The following is a 19,351-nucleotide window of genomic DNA, read 5'->3' as shown; positions in this document are numbered from 1 at the left end:
GTGAGGTTAGCTAGGCTGTTAAACAATAGCGGACCCACTCACATGGCTTAATTAATCTCAGAGGTGTTGCATAGTTTTGAGATTAGCATTCTCTGGCTACCAAACAAGTGCTTTCACATTTGTTTACTGACAAACGTTCATGTTGGAAGGGATAAGGACATGTTTAAACAAGAAGTTGTCATACTGTTACTAGTCATCGTATTAAGATTTAAACATAAGTAGGTGGCCTTTATGAGGGACAGAAAAAAAACCTAAAATCTTGGATGGGTGTTCACAGCTCATGAGCACAAGGGTATCTAAAAGACATTGTTTGTGGTCAATCATTTGCAACATTTCAGTTTCTGGTAATTTTCTCTCTCTTTTTGGATGGGTTGTAGTTGATTGTTTTGAGTTTGCTAATTTTGCACCACTTTTTAAGACACCATGCGTCAGTTTTGTCACTAGCGTCTCATCTGTAATATTTGCATCTCTTAACTCTAGCTGTTTAGTTTTCATTTAGTTTAGATTTTTGTAGCTCTTCTGTCTCCTTGGTCTTTAAGCATTTTTTTTTTCATTTATTTATTTGACATCACTTTGTGAAGTTGTCTATTTCAATCTTTTTATTTTCCGTCTCTTTTGAGTCTTGTTTTGGTTAGTTGGTTTGTTTCGTAATATATTAACTTATATTTTGGGCAAAGGTCATGGCCTCCAACTCAGCTCTGGCGCTTGTGCCCGTCTGATTAATTCCACACTGTTTTCTGCGCATGTGCGAATGGAAGACGGGGAACAACAGTCGGAGCAAGATGGCGTCTTCCTTGAGTGGGATGTTTCCCGGTCAGCAGCCGCCTGGTGGGCATCCTGTTGGGGGACCCGGTGGACCGGGTCAGCCGGGCTTCTCTGGTAGCGCTGCCCGAGCCCAGGGAAGCAACACGCTTGTAGATGAACTGGAAGCTTCTTTCGAGGTAGGAGGCTAATGTGCTTCTTATAGCCGTGCGTGCTAATTGTTGTTAGCTTCGTCACTAAGCAGAGACATGATTCATTCGTTTGAGCAGCTCGTAGGCTGTATATATATATATATATATATATATTTATATATATATATATATATATATTTATAATTCATATTCTATTCTATAGTCTTTCCTGAAGAAAAGTTTAAGCAACCTTAACTTGCAAACAGCCTTAGCAAGTTGCATCATCACCACCACCATCATCAGTCTGAAAAATGACCTCAGCATCCCCAAAGCTCCTTTCCATTGATGGAATGAGAAAAGTGTCTAAAATTTCTATGCATTTTATGTAAAGGTAATGACTACCATCTCATCTGGCCTGACATCAACCCTATATCATCAATGAGTTTGGAAAACTTCCGTTATTCATTTTCTTCTTTCATACTGCTTTGAGTTTTCTTTCCCCACGCTGTGTCATCTGGCTTGGTCGATCTGTGTGGTTCTCTTTTACATCCTTACCTTTGTTGTAGTTCCTGCTCCAAATGCGAGACACAGCTGACTGAGAACAACCAACATCTTTTTCCACACTCAGAGATGAATTGCATTTTTGAAGTTATTTCCACAGATAACTCATTAAACTCTGCAAGCCCTTTCCTTTAACTGCAGGTTCATTTGCATGTTTAAGTTTTTGCAGGGATTTGTTATAAAAATGCAAAGCATAGAGACCCCTAGATTTGTTCCAAAGCTGACTGCACGCCAGTTCATTACACCCAAATTCAGTGATCAGTGGTGACTTAAGCCTAGTTTATGTCTCTGCATCACGCAGACCCCTACGCCGTAGCCTGACGTGCACCTCCAAAAAATCCTAACTACGTGTCGCGTTCCCTCGACGCAGAACTTCGAATGCTCAAGGACGACGTGACGCAGAAGCATAAACTAGGCTTTAGGCTAGAAAGCTATTATCATTCACAGGTAATCAGATTATCATAGTAAAACAGCACTGTGCACTTACCTTGGCCTCACAAACCAGCTGGTCTTCATCCTTTCTCATTAATTCATGGCCAGGAGAGCAAAAAAAAAAAAAAAACACTTGTAACCAGGCTGTGACCCACTCACTTTAAAAAAAACTAGCAAACCAAAAAAAATAAAAAATCACATTTACTAATGTTGTCATGTTTATCCTTTAGGCCTGTTTTGCGTCCTTGGTAAGCCAAGACTATGTCAATGGGACAGACCAGGAGGAGATTCGAACTGGTCAGTGTTTTTCTGCATTTCTATATGGAATGTATATTTTGTTTGAATCTGTATGTCGGAACATGTGTATCTGCTAATCGTAGGTGTGGACCAATGCATACAAAAGTTCCTGGATGTGGCTCGGCAGACCGAGTGCTTCTTTTTGCAGAAGAGGCTTCAGCTGTCTGTGCAGAAACCAGAGCAGGTGGTGAAGGAGGTAAACTATTACTCTGACTTGTATTTGACATTTATAAGTCATTTATTCTTCTCCGCTTGTTGATGTGCCTTCTCTTTTCTCAAGTACACATTTTTTCTCACTTCAGGATGTGTCAGAGTTGCGTAATGAGCTTCAGCGGAAAGAATTGCTGGTTCAGAAGCATTTGGCGAAGCTGCATCACTGGCAACAAGTGCTCGAGGATGTGAGCGGTCAGCATCGCAAACCCTCAGACCTGCCAACCCCTGGACCGCTGGCCTTTCTGGAGCAGGCATCTGCAAGTCTGCCCCCTGCCCCATTAAAGCCAAACTAACCCACCAGAGGTGCAGCCGCATCTGTAAAAAAATCTAAAATAACTGCCGTACATTCAAAATGTTCTTCATCTGGTGCGAGTAATAAAAAACATGATCAGTCTGAAGAAAGAATTACAAAGATTGACTTTTAGTACTTTTAGTGTATTGTTGCAGTAAGCGGTGGATTGGAACAATAACGTCTCCAGAATGTTCACTGAGTGGGCAACAGCCGGCTGGAGATGGCTCTGAAACAGGAAATGCATGCCTGCATTCCTCAGTCATACAGGCTTTATGGGAAGAGTGTAGAAGAAGGAAAAATTGTTCCAACGGGAACCTACTTAAACAGAAAAGAACATGTACATCATGCCATTGCTTCTGTCAACCTAAGTTCAAATAGATATGTTTCTTTCAGAGGTGTGAAGACTTTTTTGTCCTTTATTTTCTTGTATATAAATATTTCTAACACCGACTTTTGTATTGAAAAAATAAAATTTGTTAGTATTTTGAACGTGGAGTGAAGTGTTGTGTTTTTGGAAAAAAGACTCAAACTCTGGCTTTACTATATTTCCACTTAAGCCACTTTTTCTAGTTATGAATGAGTACTTCTCAATATGAAAATATCTTTATAAAGTATTAGAAAATAACCACTGATAATGTTCAGCGCCATCTTAAGTGTTACCTTTGTGTTGACTGGGCCTTTGTTAAATAGTGGGTTCATTCATTTTGAATTAGTGTTAATCTGAGAGGAGCTAAATGATCGTAGCTGGAATATTATCACTTTCCTGACAGCCTGTTTCCTCTAATGTATTCGGTGACTTCACACCATAACAGACTTGTTCTGCTCGGATTCGCAGCTCCTGCCTGTGCTCCGACAGTCCAACCAGGCAAAAATCCTAACAGATGGACTCTGGGGACAAAGCTCTCTACAAAAGCAAGGGACTCGGATCCTGAAATGAATAAACCAGGATTGTGATTTGTTAGCAGTTGCCTCTTTTTTTTCTCTCTCTCTCATGATGTAATTTGAAGTAATAATCGAGTCGACTGAAAAAGCTCGTGATGCATCTTTTAGTTCAGTTAGTAAATTATGCTTGCTGTTGAGAAGTTATAAAGACGTCGAGTCAAAATCACGAGTTCAGCATATTTAGTAGGTTTTTCATAGATGGTAGATCAACAAGCAGGGACATACTTGATGTTCACTCTGATGTCATACCCTCTTAAAATCTATGCTGTTTGGATGTGGAGATTCTCATCCATCAAGCCCCAAACGTGCAACATTGCAGACACTGTAAAGTTTGAGTGAGACAGTCCAAATTAGGAGATATAGAAGCTAACTGATTTAGTGGTGACGCTAAATGCATCTATCATAGATGTTTTTATCTGAGGAGACATGAAATCAATATTTTGGTTGGTGACAATCATCCAAGTGTAGTATCACATTAAAATCAATAAACTTTATAAGATGCAGTGGCAAGTTGTAACTTTATTAAAAAAATATCAGACATTGACTTCAATTCAAAATAAAGTTATAAAAAAATTAAAGAAAATAATTCGACCATAGTCAAAATTGTGACATGTTTAACTGAAAAAAAAGAAGGGGGTTCGAAAAACAATCTCTTAGATTGTAGAACACGTAGGCCTATGTTAAAAGTTTAATTCGAAAAAGTTAAAGGTTTAATATGAAGTCAGAGTTTTGGCTTAACATCAAAACATGAAATGAGTCAAACCAAGCAAGCATGAAATCTTTTTTAAAGAGTTAATAATTGTTGACTTATATAAAACTGTAGTATATTGAAGAAAAAGTAGGATGAATATTGATTTTATTAATGCATTTGTCATATTTAGGACATGATATGCAGTTAGAAAACAAGTCACCACGCTAATATTACAATGTTTTGTCTTGATTGAGTCTCCTTTGGTCAGTCTTCCACAGCTAGAGGGAGACAGCGCTTTCTTGTGGGACGCCTTGGCTGCTGACAGGACCGTCTTTGCCGTCATGTCCTTGTTTGTGCGACTTAATCAGCTACTGGAAAATAGCAGGTATCTTGTCCGACCGCCTCTCGCACCCAGATACACCCAAGAAGGAAGAGGGAGGAAACCAGACTCAAAATAAACCCAATTCATCGCTACGGGAGCTCCTTTCTTGCGTGTTTTTGCACCGACGGAAGAAACAATCCGCTTGGCACAACAGTCGGGGCTGAACAGCAACGTGTCTGTAGAGAGTGTCCCCGCAGTCGGACAGAGTATTTATATGAAGCAGACTGCTTCCATGGGGCTGCCTTCAGCCCTCCTCTCCGCCTGTGGACCGACTAACGCCGTGATTCACGCCTGAATTCAGACTCATCGAAGACGACATTGTGGATATGGAATGGTGCATGCCGCTGGGCCAAGTTTTCAGCCTCTGAAAAACACCGGAATCATGGACAGTCATCCGCTGTAAGTGCTGGATATGCGCGCTTGCGCGCGGGTGTGTGTGTTGACGTTTCCCAGCGGCCGCTTGACGGATGGTGCCGCATTGAGAGAGACAGCGGCCAGCCGGTGAGGCTGCCCGGGGAGTCCGGGGACTGAAACCCGGGGAGTGACGCCGAGCGAGCCTGTGGGTGCAGGCTGCGGGGCTTGTGCTGGTGTCATAGTGTTGGGATAACGGAGGTGTTTTGTTTGTGGCAGCGAGGAAGAGCGTGAACTGCTACACACCCGTGTGTGTGTGAGTGGGTGGGTGTGTTTGTGACAGAAAACAAGGGGCGACGTGATTTTGCCACGAGCAGCATAAATTATGCGTTGGATGTTTTATTGTGGAGAAGGCACGGGTTGGCTAAATTAACCAAGTATATTTACTTGCACACTTCCTCTCCAGCAGAGGCAATGTCACAGTGTACGTTTAGATTTGAAATCCAAAATATATGAGCATTTAAAAAATAAAAAAAAATCAACGTTACGTTTTTGACATGTAATGGCCAAACGTTACTCGGATTAAGTGACTTATATTAACTAAGGCCCGAAACACAGATCAATGCCTGTGTAGCAGAACTTCTCATTTCCCCTCAGCATATCAGACTTTAAATGAAATTTGGAAAACAGCCTAATCTACCTTTGGAACAACTGGATTAATGTGCCTTCTGAGCTACAGCTTGATGCATCAGTGTTAACAATATCTTATAATATTTCAGATACAGGAGTTTTTTTTAAATGTATTGTTATTAGCATATCACTGCACCAAGTAAACCTGTTGTAAACATTGAATACTAACTATTTAAGACAGATTACAACCGGGACAGGCAAAGAAGGGCAAAGTGTAAGTTTGTTTAACGTCACATACTGTTGGTTATATGAGCGACAGGATGATTGGCGTGTTTGAGGCGTGTTAGGAGGGCAGGTGTTGTCAGAATAGAAGAGTCCTCAAGGAATGAATCTGCCCTGATAGCATTTAGTAACTTTTCCCACCACCATGGAACCACATATGAGAACATTCTGGATGCTGGGATCTTGAATGAAGACCATATACTTGTAGTACAGCGTTCTTACATTATTTATGGACGTTAGCTAATGATCTGAAAGCTTATTCAGGTTGTGAGTTTTAATTTAAAGCACCAAATAATGATGTGGACGACAGTGTAATATTATTATTACTACAATGACTCAACGCCAAGCAATAAAGATACTGCGTAACATTTTAGGCATCTTGATTCGTATTTCAAGCTTTTTATCTAAACCTGTGTGTTTGTATTTGTGCTCTCTCTGGAAGGTGTACAAGACTTTGTCCGCACTCGCTGGACAAAGAGGACGGAGTCGAGAGGCAAGGTCCCGTCACTTTAAACCCTCGGCACATGAGGAAGGCGTTCAAAGTCATGAACGAGCTACGCAGGTGTTTCACCGTCTCTATTAAGTTATTTATTATCTCCTCTTCCTGAAGTCATTTGTGTGCTTTCATCTAAACTATAACTGGACATATTTCCAACGCGCTTCCTGTCTCCATCTCTGCGATACAGCCAAAGCCTGTTGTGTGATGTGACCATAGTGGCAGAGGATGTAGAGATCGCTGCTCACAGAGTGGTGCTGGCTGCTGGAAGCCCTTACTTCCACGCTATGTTCACCGGTAAGGACCGTGCTCCACGTTGCACCATTTCTGGCAGGTGCCTGTGTCGGACAGGCACAAAACACAGTTGTCACAGTTGTGTTGATGGCGTGCTAATATATATATATATGTGTGTGTATGAACAGGGGAGATGGCAGAGAGCAGGGCGAAACGAGTTAGAATAAAAGAGATGGATGGCTGGACCTTGGGTCTGCTGGTGGACTACATCTACACAGCAGAGATACAGGTCACAGAGGATAATGTTCAGGTAAGCATAAACATGAATTAGCTTGATAACTTTGGCCTGTTATCACTGCAGTCACTTGACTGCCACAGTGACTTTTCATCTCTTTTTCAACATTTTTCTAAACTTGATAAACAAGAATCCGTTGGAACCGCTCTAGTTGAATTTTTCTTGTCAAATCACACAGTGGTGCACATTCTGCCTGTATTAAGAATCCTGTATTTGTGTGTCTCAGGCGCTGTTGCCTGCAGCAGGACTACTTCAGCTCAATGAGGTGAAAAAGGCTTGTTGTGAGTTTCTCAGCTCTCAGCTCCATCCGTCTAACTGTCTGGGGATTCGAGCCTTCGCTGACCTACACGCCTGCTCCCAGCTTCTGGCACAGGCTAACAGCTATGCAGGTTTGTGCCCTCAAAACTCAGACTGGACATACTTTATATGTGCACCGTATGAGTGGCTTTATTAAAATAAGTTTGGAACAAAGGAGGAGACAGAATGAGGACAAGAGTTATTGATGAAGGTTTGGGGAGAAACTGCTCGGGAAAACTTCTCTCGTTGTTTGTCTGCACGGATAAAGAAGTCGTTTCACTTTGTCTTTGTGCTGACAGAGCAACATTTCACTGAGGTGGTCGGAAGCGAAGAGTTTCTCAATTTGGGCATGGAGCAAGTGTCCAGCCTGATTGCCAGCGACAAGCTCACCATCCCCACAGAAGAGAAGGTACACACTCTGACGCTGCTCAGCGTACACATATGTGTAAGAGGACAGTCAAAGAATCGTGCCACTTTCCGTTCATACGTAGGTTTTTGAGGCTGTGATAGCTTGGGTCAACCATGACAAAGATGTCCGCCAGGAACACTTGGCTCACCTGATGGAGCATGTTCGCCTGCCGCTCCTCTCCAGAGAATACCTGGTGCAGGTATGTTATGACTTGCACTTTTTATAAATCACAGACAGTTTAGTCAAAGTTTTAAACCACATGACTTTAGTTCTTCGATCTCATCTGTGTTACAGTGTCAGTTTTGTAATGTTGTGGTGTGTCACCTTTGTTCCTCGGACAGTGTAAGCTTTTTTATGTACACCCAGCATGCTGCTAGAAAACATCATGTACAAAGTTTCCTGTAGATGCTTGATCTTTTTTTTTTTCTCCAGTTTTTGCATCGTATCTGTCTTTGATTTTTTTTCTACTCTTTGATCACTTAGTTGCTGTGTTGATTTCTGGCTTAAATATGATTTTACAACAAAAGAGATTTCCAACAGCTCTAGGTTAGTTTTAACTATCAGTGTTTCACAGTTGTTCTGAAGCCACCAAATTAACTTGGTCCAAATTGAAAGTAGGCTTTTTGATGGGAGGTAGCTGACCTGTTTCCCAAAATGACCCCAAAAGATGTGCTCGTCAGATGAGAGGTCAACAGTGGCTGTGAGGGGTGAAAGAAAGTACAAGAAAAGCAAGCCACACACTTGTTACTTAGTCATCCAAGCAGGTTTTGCAGTTGTTTCTGGTCACAGACGACAACAGGTGGTCATGAATAAAGGGTTCTGCATGTGTGTTTTTGACTGGACCGGTAACAGAACAAGTGACTTGACCCTGTGTGACTGATTGAGTGTCAGATTAAACTATCTTTTAAAAAACTTTTGTACTGCTATTGACTATAGTTTTGTATGAACCACTGATCATTTGATCAATTTCAGTTGAAATGTGTTTATTTCACCTTCTTTAGGATAACATTAATTGAATATTTTGATACGTAAAGATACAGCACTCAGTTCAGTGTTGATCTAAATACAACGAATATATGAATTTGTACAGAAACACTGTTTCCTGTGACTTGCTTGAATATGACCTTTTATTAGCAGAACACACTGTACTTTGTAAATCCTGATGGATGATTGGTTTCTCCCTCACTGTTGGGCTGCATCAGCGGGTGGAGGAGGAGTCCCTGATAAAAAATAGCAGTGCATGTAAAGACTATCTGATTGAGGCCATGAAGTACCACCTACTGCCAGCTGACCAGAGAGCTCTGATGAAAACTGCTCGCACTCGCATGAGAACTCCAGCCTGCTGTCCCAAGGTACAAACACAGCCTGTAGTGAGTGTCTCAGAGTAGTCAAGCACTTACAGTCGCAAATAGTAAATACATCATCTACAGCTCTTTTTGTAATGACACTGCTGTTTCTGGTGCGTTCAGGTGATGGTGGTGGTTGGAGGTCAGGCTCCCAAGGCTATCCGGAGTGTTGAGTGTTACGACTTTGAGGAGCAGCGATGGTACCAGGTGGCTGAGCTACCAACTAGGAGATGCAGAGCAGGTAGGGAACCCTCAGTAACTGCATTATATTTAGAGAGCTGTGCGATATGGAGAAGGGTAAAAGTGGGTCACTCGAAACCACCAAACCAATGATGATGTATGATGTCATATATCCACACTCTTAGCTGATGAGGTGCAGCTACTCTTTTACTAAATCAGCACTGTACAATATAATGGAGGATACAAGATTTGCACAGAATAATCTGGTTAGATCCTCATATTCAGGCAAAATGAGGCTGTGTTACTGAGCAGTCTGATAGAGCTGGTTGTGTCAGCCTTGAAGTCTTAACCTTCATCTTTTTGCTGACACTCAGTGGTAAACTCTATCTGCTTGGTAAAACCCGGTTGATATCAGTCATGTTTGTTTTTATTTGATGATATAAAGCCGCATGGATAGCATTCCTTTTTTGGCTCCTGGAAGTAGAATTGTTCATTTAGCGCACCATCTGCTGGCATATTTCTGAATAACTTCCACCACACACAGCCAAAGATAGGCTTCATTAAAGCCATTCTGACACGTGAACAAACTGAGAACATCTGGAGAATCAGCGACAGATTCTCCATGTGAGATGTACTCTCACCACTGGAAATGGTGGATGGCGGGTGAAGCCCCTACTTCTCTGTAGTGACTGTTTTTCATCAGTAATTTACACAACATTTATCTGTGCAAATCAACAGTATTGCCAAACAAGAAGAAAAAGGGGGAAGTAGAAAAATGTATGAAGCACGTTTGCTTATCTGAAGAAGGAACTAATCTGATTTATACCTGGGCTCATTTGGTATGGAAACTGTGCAGACTTTATATCACCTGGCTGGTTAAAGTCAATAGGAGGTGAAAATAATCAAAGCCGCAGTGCACATCCCAAGAAAACCTAAGAAAACAAGTTCATTCATTAAAGTTGGTGACATCAGGCTCTCTGTACTCAGTCTACACTCTTTTACTCCATGGTTAACTCACAAAAAAACCCAATATACTGTAGTTTAGGGGAGATTTAACAACTGCAACATATTGTTACCAAAATTAGGTAAAAAAAAAAAAGTTGAAAATATGATAATAATGAATTTTTTCATCAGCTTCACTAAAGCAGGTTGTAGGTGTTGCATCTCTTTGTAACATTCTATGTTAACCCTCAGCATGTTTTGCTTTTTTAGGTGTGGTGTACATGGGCGGGTGTGTGTACGCAGTTGGCGGTTTCAACGGCTCTTTGCGTGTGCGGACGGTCGACTGTTACGACCCGATGATGGACCGCTGGACGAGTGTAAGCAGCATGCAGGACCGTCGATCAACACTAGGGGCTTCAGTTCTCCACGGACTCCTCTACGCTGTTGGAGGCTTTGACGGCAGCACAGGTACTGCAGTGTTTTTGTGGGGTTAACATAGGTGTTAGAATAAGTGAACCAACAGTTATGTGTGCATATGTGGAGCGTTCTTGCCATTTTTGATTTAAACTTCTCCGATTGGTTCAAGGTCTGTCCACAATTGAGGCGTACAATGCCAAGACGGACGAGTGGTTCCATGTGTTGCCCATGAGCACCCGACGTAGCAGTGTGGGAGTTGGTGTTGTCAATGGTGAGCACAATTCTCAGTTTACTATTCATAGGCGGCATGTACGAAAATACGTATGTTTTAAATGAGAGAAAAAAGCTTTACCATGTATTGTTATACTCTTTTGTTTTGCCCACCACTGCAATCCAAAATTATGAATTATGTGCACTCCTACTGTGTTTTTTTAGGGATCTTGTATGCTGTCGGAGGTTATGATGGAGCCACGAGGCAATGTTTAAGTACGGTAGAGGCTTACAACCCTAAAAGTAACACGTGGAACTATATAGCAGAGATGGGCACGAGACGCAGTGGAGCAGGTGTGTCTGTCTGGGAACTAATGTTGGTGTTTGGTTTGTAATAACTTAAAGGTTCAATGTCACCTGTTTGATTTTTTTTACACATTTATCCCTGGAAGAATGAAAAAAACACACTGATGTTTGCATATTCTGAAAATGGTAAGGAGTTAAAGGAATTTGACGTACTAACCACAGTTCTTAATGCTAGCCTTATAGGCTAAAAGTAGCTTTCTCTGGCCTTTGGAAATGGGTGAGGAGCTCAGTCATCTGGGCGGGGCTTTGAGTTGTACTCATAGAACTTGTCATAGAAATGAATCAGATGAGGTGATTATTTAGGAGGTGGCTGGTGAGAGGGAAGTCTGGGATTCTCTGCTTAGACTGTTGCCCCTGCAAACCGGTCCCAGACAGGAGGCAGAAATTGATGAATGGAAATCTATGATTTCATTTTTTTTAACTTTTCTTTACTGAGCGTGATGTAGGCTGCGTGTTTATTTGCATATAAAGTGTGAAGTGATATTCCCGATAGACCGTGGTGACTGCCAACTAATTGTTATTTCTACATAATTGTTATCTTCCTCAGGTGTAGGTGCGTTAAAAGGTTTACTGTATGCTGTGGGGGGGCATGATGGTCCATTGGTGAGGAAGAGCTGTGAAGTTTATGATCCAGCCTCCAACAGTTGGCGACAAGTAGCCGACATGAACATGTGTCGACGCAACGCGGGTAAGTAAGGAGGTCATCTACCAGACATCCTCGAATGCGGGATGTTCCTCATCATTCACTGTGCTTGTGTTTTCAGGTGTGTGTGCTGTGAACAACTTACTGTATGTGGTGGGAGGAGATGATGGCAGCTGCAATTTGGCCTCTGTGGAGTTCTACAATCCAAACTCTGATAAGTGGACGCTACTGCCGACCTGCATGAGCACAGGCCGCAGTTATGCAGGTCAGTGCACACATTCAGCTACAAACCTGTCTTTGACCTGCACCTAAAAGAATGATTTATGTGGTCAGAGTCTGATGTCTGAAGGTTTTTGATATGTCAGATTGTGCTTTTTATGCATCTGATGCACTTTCTGTGGGATTTTCGTGTTAAATATTAATGTCTAACAATACTTTTGGTAAGTAATGCGACATTGTTCTTCTGGAAACTCGGTTCATAGCCACATTTATGACAGATAAAGAGTAGCTGAAAATGACTTTGAATTTGAACAAGCCCCTTGATAAACAGATCAAATCTGCCAAAATGTGATTGCTGACCTGGAATTAGTGCAGAATCTTAGATATTTATTTATGTCATAATACACGTTTTAATTGTCTCTGAGTCCTTAATTGTCCTGATAATTTCCATTAGAATATGCATATTTTCTACATGGGCTCAGACTTTAGGATTTTCTATTGAATTAAAAAAAATATATAGTTGGAAAAAAAAAAGTAAATTTTCTTTCCCTTAATGCAGGTGTGACTGTGATTGACAAGCCCTTATGACTGCACTTCAATCCTGCCACTGAATAAGAGCAGAATGTATTCTCCTGCTGAATACTGATCTTGGATCTACAATGCCAATGCTTCAGTGTTGGGCAGCATTCGCACAGGCACTGACGAAGATGAAGAAAATGACAAGATTGCTATTTTTGAGGACGGTGAAGATTTTTGCACTTAGCTGAATGGGGGGGAGCTGTAACAAACAAGGGGATCGAACCTGCGTTTTAAATCGCTCCTGACAGGACAGCAGCAGCAACAGGACAAACCGGTTTGAAGCACCACTGCAGTGCCATTGAAACGCTACTGACACGAAGCTGCTATAACTGCGAAGTTACTTTAACGTTAGTAATGTTAATATAAACCAGCTCTGAGAAGGACCGCTCATATAATCTGTGGGACAGCAAAGCAGAGAAGGACCACTTGGGACAGATTTATTTCTCCTTCATTTGTATTCTTCTGAGAAGTGTGTGTGTGTGTGTGTGTGAGAGAGAGAGAGAGAGAGAGAGAGAGAGAGAGAGAGAGAGAGAGTGTGTGTGAGAGCTTATGAAGGTGCTCCATTGCTTGCATGTGTGAGCATGTGTGTTTGTGTGCATCTGAGTCTGCGTGTGGTGACACCTGGCTCGACGCTGCATGAACACACTCTGTCCAACTTCTGACTTATTGCCGTGTTGCAGTGGGGCTGCTTAAGAGTGCCTGAATGTACACCTTCTCCTTTCCTTTGTTAAGCTTTTGAGTACTGTTACTGGAGAGAGTACAGTTGGACTCAGCCGCCGTTCTGGGATTGGTGGAGTGGCTGCATTAGCCCGCACTACTACTACGAGTGTTTTTGAAGCAGTTGCGGTACATGATAACGTGCACATGATTTATTTTGTAGAGAAAACAGACTTTGGTTGGAATACTAACTCCTCTGGTGAGGAGGAAGCCTCATTCATGTTGCCAAACACATTGACAAGGAGAGAAACTGTTTGAAATGAAAAACAGTTGGATGTGTCTGTGCTCTACTGTCGCCTGGCAGCCATATTAACGTGGTTATAACCACTAATGACAGCAGCAGCCTGAACTCTCTGCATGCTCCCTGTCTCTAACCTGTTATCCTTTTACAGTTCCATCCTCTCCTTTGGTGTAACAACCCTATTAACAACTGCACACCCTGACGTACTATGAATGTGCCAATTTTAATATGTCTCCTCTTTTTTGTCTCTCTTTATCAATCTGTCACTAATCTGTTTTCTCTTTCTGGAAAGTGACCAAACCTCCTCTTGAGTTTCTTTTTTTTTTAAGCCTCTTTATCTTGCCTCTCCTGCTATATTCAAAGTTGCTCTAAAAGTAATTGGTATCGCTGTTTCTTGTCAGTGTATTGAGGAATGTCATGTAGGCTAATAACTTAAAAAAAAAAGTTTCGTTATTTGTTTTATATTATCATTAATAAATATGCTTCTTGTATTTAAAGCTGTGAAATGATATAATCTGTTTTTAAAACTTTGCCAAATCAGTAAAACGTTGAAAGGTGATGCTCTCTGTGTGATGATTTAATAATTTCACTGAAAAAAATGTTCATTTCACTAAACTTTAGTTTAAATGTATTTAGATGTTTAGATGTTCAGTTTAACCTGTGCCTATTGATAACCGGGGGAAAAGCAACTAAGTGCCTCTCTTGAAATTTTTGCACTTTTTTCGGATAAAATAACTTTATGTTACATGATACATATACAGACATTTTATTTCTTCATAACACAAATGAATGTGTGATAGAATTAGTCCATATAAAAAACCAGAACATTTTCATTAAATCAAACCAAACGTCATGGATTAGATTAACCTAACATAACACAGAACAATTTTACATTTTTTACCAAGCAACTGCATGAAAACCCTGTTAATTTTTCTGCACCAATAATGATTATACATGATAAAATACACTGGTTCTTGAAAGGTGTGTAAACCTCTGAGAACTTTGAATATTTCTTTGTAAATATGACTTGGAATTTTTAATGCAAACTGAAACAAACATTAGACCTGCTTAGGTATATACTGAGGGAAAAAATATCTGAAAAGTATTTTTGAAAGGCAAAAAACTGTACCGCTCAAGGATTACTAAATGGTTTCCAAGTGAAATAAGAGTTGTTTCCAATGGGCACTTAAAATTACTGTATCAAACTTGTATCACGGCACATACAAAATAAATATTGGATATTTTTTCCAGTCATACAAATGAGTAATTTCCAAAGCTAAAACACGAGTTAGCACACGTAACAACATTCAAATGTAAATTAAGGACTAAAGTTCTCCATTTGGACACCCCCACCGCCTCATCTTTTTCCTCCTACAGCCTGCCAAAGTTATAAAAGCAGATCTCGCCTCTGATTGGCTGTCGCTGTAGAAACCTCCAGTCTCACTATCATCGCTCCATTGTTCGAACCAATCAACGAGGCTGCCTTGCCTCGCGACGTCACTCTCCTCTCTTGTCGGCCAATGAAATTTACCGATATCAGTGTACTTCACCCACTCAGCCTCCTCTTGCGCAGGTAGACGGGACGCAAAGCGGAAAGGTGAGGGATTCGTGTTGTTGACAGCTGCAGACGAATATTAGGCTGAATTTGAACCTGCTTTAACATAAACTTGTTCATGATGTAGGCACGAGGAAAGATTTTAGGAATACACGACATTTTAAGCGGGTGTTTTCTTGCTGTTTGAGACACGTCGGGTTTTAATTTGTAAACAGCCGGAGTGAGGTACATGACCTACTTGTCGTTAGTTTACCTGAAGCAAAGAGACCTGGTGAGGCGCTTTGACTCTTATTTTGTAAGAGACTGTAACTAACTTTTGGCAGCTTGTCTTTGATAGTCTTGTTGGGAAATGTATACAGGTTTCCAAGCACAATCTGTCAGGAGTCATTCTGCGTTGTGGTCAATAGTTATTACAGTGTAAATGTTAAAAAAAAGAAGAAGCAGTAAGTAGATTAACCATTTTAATGTTTGATTTCAGTTCATGACGTTGAAGTTTACTTTAGACTCGGCAGTTAGGCGGAAAAGAAGAAAATGACAATCTCACAGCTTCTTAGGAACTGCAGCAATTTAGAGCAGGTCCAGATGAATAACCTCATCTGGTTTGGATTGTTTTAGAGATCATGAAGACTTCTTTGATCATGGTTTTTGATTTGTGAAATATTGACTCTATTTTAAAAAATGAAAGGGCAGTATCATGGCTTCATTTTCTACCCGTGAAACTGTAAATCAAAAACAAGACAAATCTGAACCAATTTATCTTACATATAGTAAGGAACGTTCTCAGCTCAGTTTCTGGTTTGTAAAGTCAAGTCCAGATAGGAAGCCCAGCCTATGGTAGCGTAAAAAACATTTTCTTCACTTTTGCTATTAGATAAAGATTTTACAGATAACGTAGTGTGTTTAAAAGTACATTTACTGTCTGTTAGCTAACTAAGTCCAAACCAACTTCAGTATCATTATATGGTGTGTGGATTTCATATGATGGCAAGTGTTTTAAACGTGCAATATATATTAACCCAACAGAGAAGCTCTACTTTTAGAATATTTACACTGATGCTTGTTTAATAAGTCAAATTTAAAACTAAGGAAAACAAATTCTGTGTTGATTGTACTTTTACGAAAGGATCTTCCCCCTCTGTTACTGTTGGAAACATGCTGAGACGTACAGTATGTGATGAGTGTACATACATTAGTAAAAGCCAACATTGCTGAGCTAATGCCCTGCATTTTCTCTTACTTTTCACTATACAGTTATAACAATAGCATAATTCTACACGGTTTCTGTCTTTTGGGCACAGTGATTTAATATGACATGACTGGAAGGGTCATTTTATTTGGTTTGCGTTCATTTCTGCCTCTGAAGCACATGTAAGTAACTCTGTTTAGTCTTCTTTCCAGACCTGAAGTCACCTTGCATCGTCCATCATGGCAGTGAACGGCACAGCAGATATATTGAGCTCCGCCTATCTTGCGGTGGAATATGTAGATGCTGTGCTGCCAGAGAACCCCTTCCAGCCCTCCCTGAAACATGCCTGGAACTACATGCTGGACAACTACACCAAGTTCCAGATTGCCACCTGGGGGTCTCTCATTGTCCATGAGCTCATCTACTTCCTGTTCTGTCTGCCTGGTTTCATCTTCCAGTTCTTGCCCTTCATGCAGAAATACAAGATCCAGTCGGTTCGTGTGTGCTTTTATATGAACTGGATATGATTTTATGTTCCAAAGTCCGAGTCTGATGGCTCACCTGTATCTGTATCTGTGTGTGTGTGTGTGCAGGACAGGCCAGAGACCTGGGAGAAACAATGGAGATGTTTCAAGATACTGCTTTTTAATCATTTTTGCATCCAGTTGCCTTTGATCTGTGGCACATACTACTTCACTGAATTCTTCAACATCCCATATGACTGGGATTCTATGCCACGCTGGTAAGTGGAAGCATGATAAAAGAATTCAAACATGCAGGAGAAAAAGAAACAAAAAAGATTAACACTGTTGTAATACTTAATTTATTTTTATCCTTCTCTGCTTTGCATATTAGCAAGTTAAATCATATCATTCCCATCATACTCATATCAATCTACCGTTGACTCGATGTTAACAAAGGACTTTATTTTAGCTCATAAGAATGAGAGGTATCATAAGGAAAAGGGAAAATCAGTAAAACTTTAGAAAGCTTGGTGTGAAAGCAAGCAGCAGGAAGAGTGTTTGGCCGCAGCTTAAAGCAGCCTGTTAAAAGTGTTGAAAAGTCTTAAGTATTTCTAGAGCTTTGAATCTTCATCCCCTGGCCTTTCAAAACAAGGCTTGTGAATAATCCACATCTTTACCGAGCTAATGAAGGTCCGAGACCGTATCTGACTGCTCAAATGTCTAGGGGTGCCTGAACTTTCGCGTGGGGCTTCTTTCCTCTTGTTCACTCTGAAATTGTGAAAAACAAAATGTAATATAATGTTGTTCATAATACCAAAAATAATGTTTCGTCTGTAACTTCATATCTTTTGGAGAGTCCATCTTTTACTCACTAAACTAGTCACAGTAACAGAAACTTTGACTCGAGGTGCCCAAATCTTTGCAGTATGGAGAGATGTTGTTATAGTTAAACTGTTCTGTTTACGTCAATCTGTGGGGCTTAAAAATCTAGATGAATATAGGGTCAATTTCCAAACAGTAGTATGTTTTGCAATATGGACACATTATAGCAAATTATTAAGCATACCTTTGTTGTTTGTCTGCTGGTTGTCATAAATCTGATTTTCTAACAATGACCGCCTCTCCTTAAGGTCATGCCTCCTGGCTCAGTGCTTCGGCTGTGCTGTCATTGAGGACACCTGGCATTACTTCCTCCATCGTCTGCTGCATCACAGGCGCGTCTACAAATACATCCACAAAGTCCACCATGAGTTCACTGTGAGTATAACACACCAGTGAAAAAGTAAACAAACACACTGCTGTCTGGTTAATCTCTTTACTGAGGAGTTACTTATGAAAAATGCAAACCCTTCCATTGACTTGTATCTCCGCTGTCACCCAGGCTCCGTTTGGCATGCAGGCAGAATACGCTCATCCTCTTGAGACCCTCATCCTGGGCGCTGGTTTCTTCATTGGCATCATGACCTTTTGTAACCACGTGTTCCTCCTTTGGGCCTGGGTGACCTTCCGTCTGATGGAGACCATCGATGTCCACAGGTGGGACACAACAACAGCTTCAACATACATGTGCACGCAGAATAGTTGTAATACGCTTGACTCGACTTCAAACTGGCCATATGGTAGAAAGCAAATTATTTAGTGCAGTGGTTACACAACCCCTGGATGTTTTCTTCCTAAATTCTATCTGCCTGCAATTTGTGAGAGTTACCACCAGAGGGCCACAGAGAACACCAGATTTTATACAGTTGTGTTTCAATACTGGGTCATAATACACACCTACTATTACACTTTCAGGTTAGACGCTTTCTTTTATGTACCTGCAGGGGGTTGTTCTTATTCGTACTTCTTATTCTTGTTGTCAGAGGTGATAAGAATTGGTGCATTCTTGTGACTTACATTTTGTCTTCTCCTTTTTTTCCCCCTATCAGCGGTTATGACATCCCTCTAAATCCACTCCACCTAATCCCGTTCTACGCTGGTGCCCGTTTCCATGACTTCCACCACATGAACTTTGTTGGGAACTATGCGTCCACTTTCACCTGGTGGGATAAGCTGCTGAACACTGACAACCAGTACAACAAACACATGCAGAAACAAGGAGAAAAGAAGGAGCAGTAATCCTCCCGAGTCCCAATTTAAGGACACACACATCTGTTCTTTGAACAAGAACGAGGAGGATACAAACAGCACTGCTTTCTTATCTGTACACCGTATGAAACCCACTCAAAGCAAAGTTGTGCGAAAGATGAACCAGCACTGATGTGTTTTGATTCTGAGTCTGACGGCAGATTGACTTCAGTGCGCTTTCTGTGCCTTAATGAAAAATAAGTATGTTGTCTGTTTTTGCAGCTGCCTGCTGAATAAAAACCATGAACATCTGTATTTTTTGCTTTGCTTCTCATGAAATGAAAAAAAAAAGTACCATATTACTTTGTTGTGAAATGCTCCTGTTTACCTCTGAATGCTTCAGCACTTTAGCACTTCCTCTTGAGTCGATCTGAATCGAAATATCTTTACTTCCTGCAGCTGAAGCTGCACTCAAGTGGAAATTGCCTAGACTAGTGCTGACCTCTGAAATGAGTTAAGCAT

At 41.0% G+C, this 19,351-nt stretch overlaps 3 protein-coding genes across 4 annotated transcripts; all 3 read left to right on the top strand.

Moving 5' to 3' along the window:
* The first annotated feature begins 747 nt into the window (after positions 1-747).
* Positions 748-3,177, top strand: med28 (mediator complex subunit 28). The gene is made up of 4 exons (XM_072384850.1): positions 748-941; positions 2,117-2,183; positions 2,267-2,379; positions 2,486-3,177. Exons 1-4 carry the CDS (start codon positions 783-785, stop codon positions 2,687-2,689), a joined length of 543 nt encoding a protein of 180 aa, XP_072240951.1. The 5' UTR covers positions 748-782; the 3' UTR covers positions 2,690-3,177.
* A 1,452-nt stretch (positions 3,178-4,629) lies between these two features.
* On the top strand, positions 4,630-14,114 carry klhl2 (kelch-like family member 2). Of its 2 annotated transcripts, none has more exons than XM_072384849.1 (15): positions 4,630-5,102; positions 6,409-6,528; positions 6,653-6,759; positions 6,885-7,006; positions 7,218-7,380; positions 7,588-7,697; positions 7,780-7,896; positions 8,900-9,049; positions 9,167-9,284; positions 10,436-10,633; positions 10,752-10,853; positions 11,018-11,146; positions 11,706-11,846; positions 11,923-12,066; positions 12,580-14,114. In XM_072384849.1, exons 1-15 carry the CDS (start codon positions 5,035-5,037, stop codon positions 12,606-12,608), a joined length of 1,818 nt encoding a protein of 605 aa, XP_072240950.1. In that variant the 5' UTR covers positions 4,630-5,034; the 3' UTR covers positions 12,609-14,114. The 2 variants fall into 2 exon arrangements, with proteins under 2 accessions (XP_072240950.1, XP_072240949.1); XM_072384848.1 differs by having other exon boundaries at positions 4,630-5,204.
* A 972-nt stretch (positions 14,115-15,086) lies between these two features.
* On the top strand, positions 15,087-19,142 carry msmo1 (methylsterol monooxygenase 1). Its single transcript, XM_072384847.1, has 6 exons — positions 15,087-15,154; positions 16,511-16,792; positions 16,892-17,040; positions 17,893-18,019; positions 18,144-18,298; positions 18,691-19,142. The coding sequence occupies exons 2-6, from the start codon at positions 16,538-16,540 to the stop codon at positions 18,878-18,880; spliced, it is 876 nt and encodes a 291-aa protein (XP_072240948.1). The 5' UTR covers positions 15,087-15,154; positions 16,511-16,537; the 3' UTR covers positions 18,881-19,142.
* The last annotated feature ends 209 nt before the right edge of the window (positions 19,143-19,351 follow it).

This window comes from Leuresthes tenuis, unplaced genomic scaffold (assembly GCF_036924035.1).
Source record: "Leuresthes tenuis unplaced genomic scaffold, fLeuTen1.0.hap1 SCAF_4, whole genome shotgun sequence".
Lineage (NCBI taxonomy): Eukaryota > Metazoa > Chordata > Actinopteri > Atheriniformes > Atherinopsidae > Leuresthes > Leuresthes tenuis.
The sequence above is the reverse complement of the archived record's forward strand: the minus strand, read 5'-3'. Positions and strand labels throughout refer to the sequence as shown.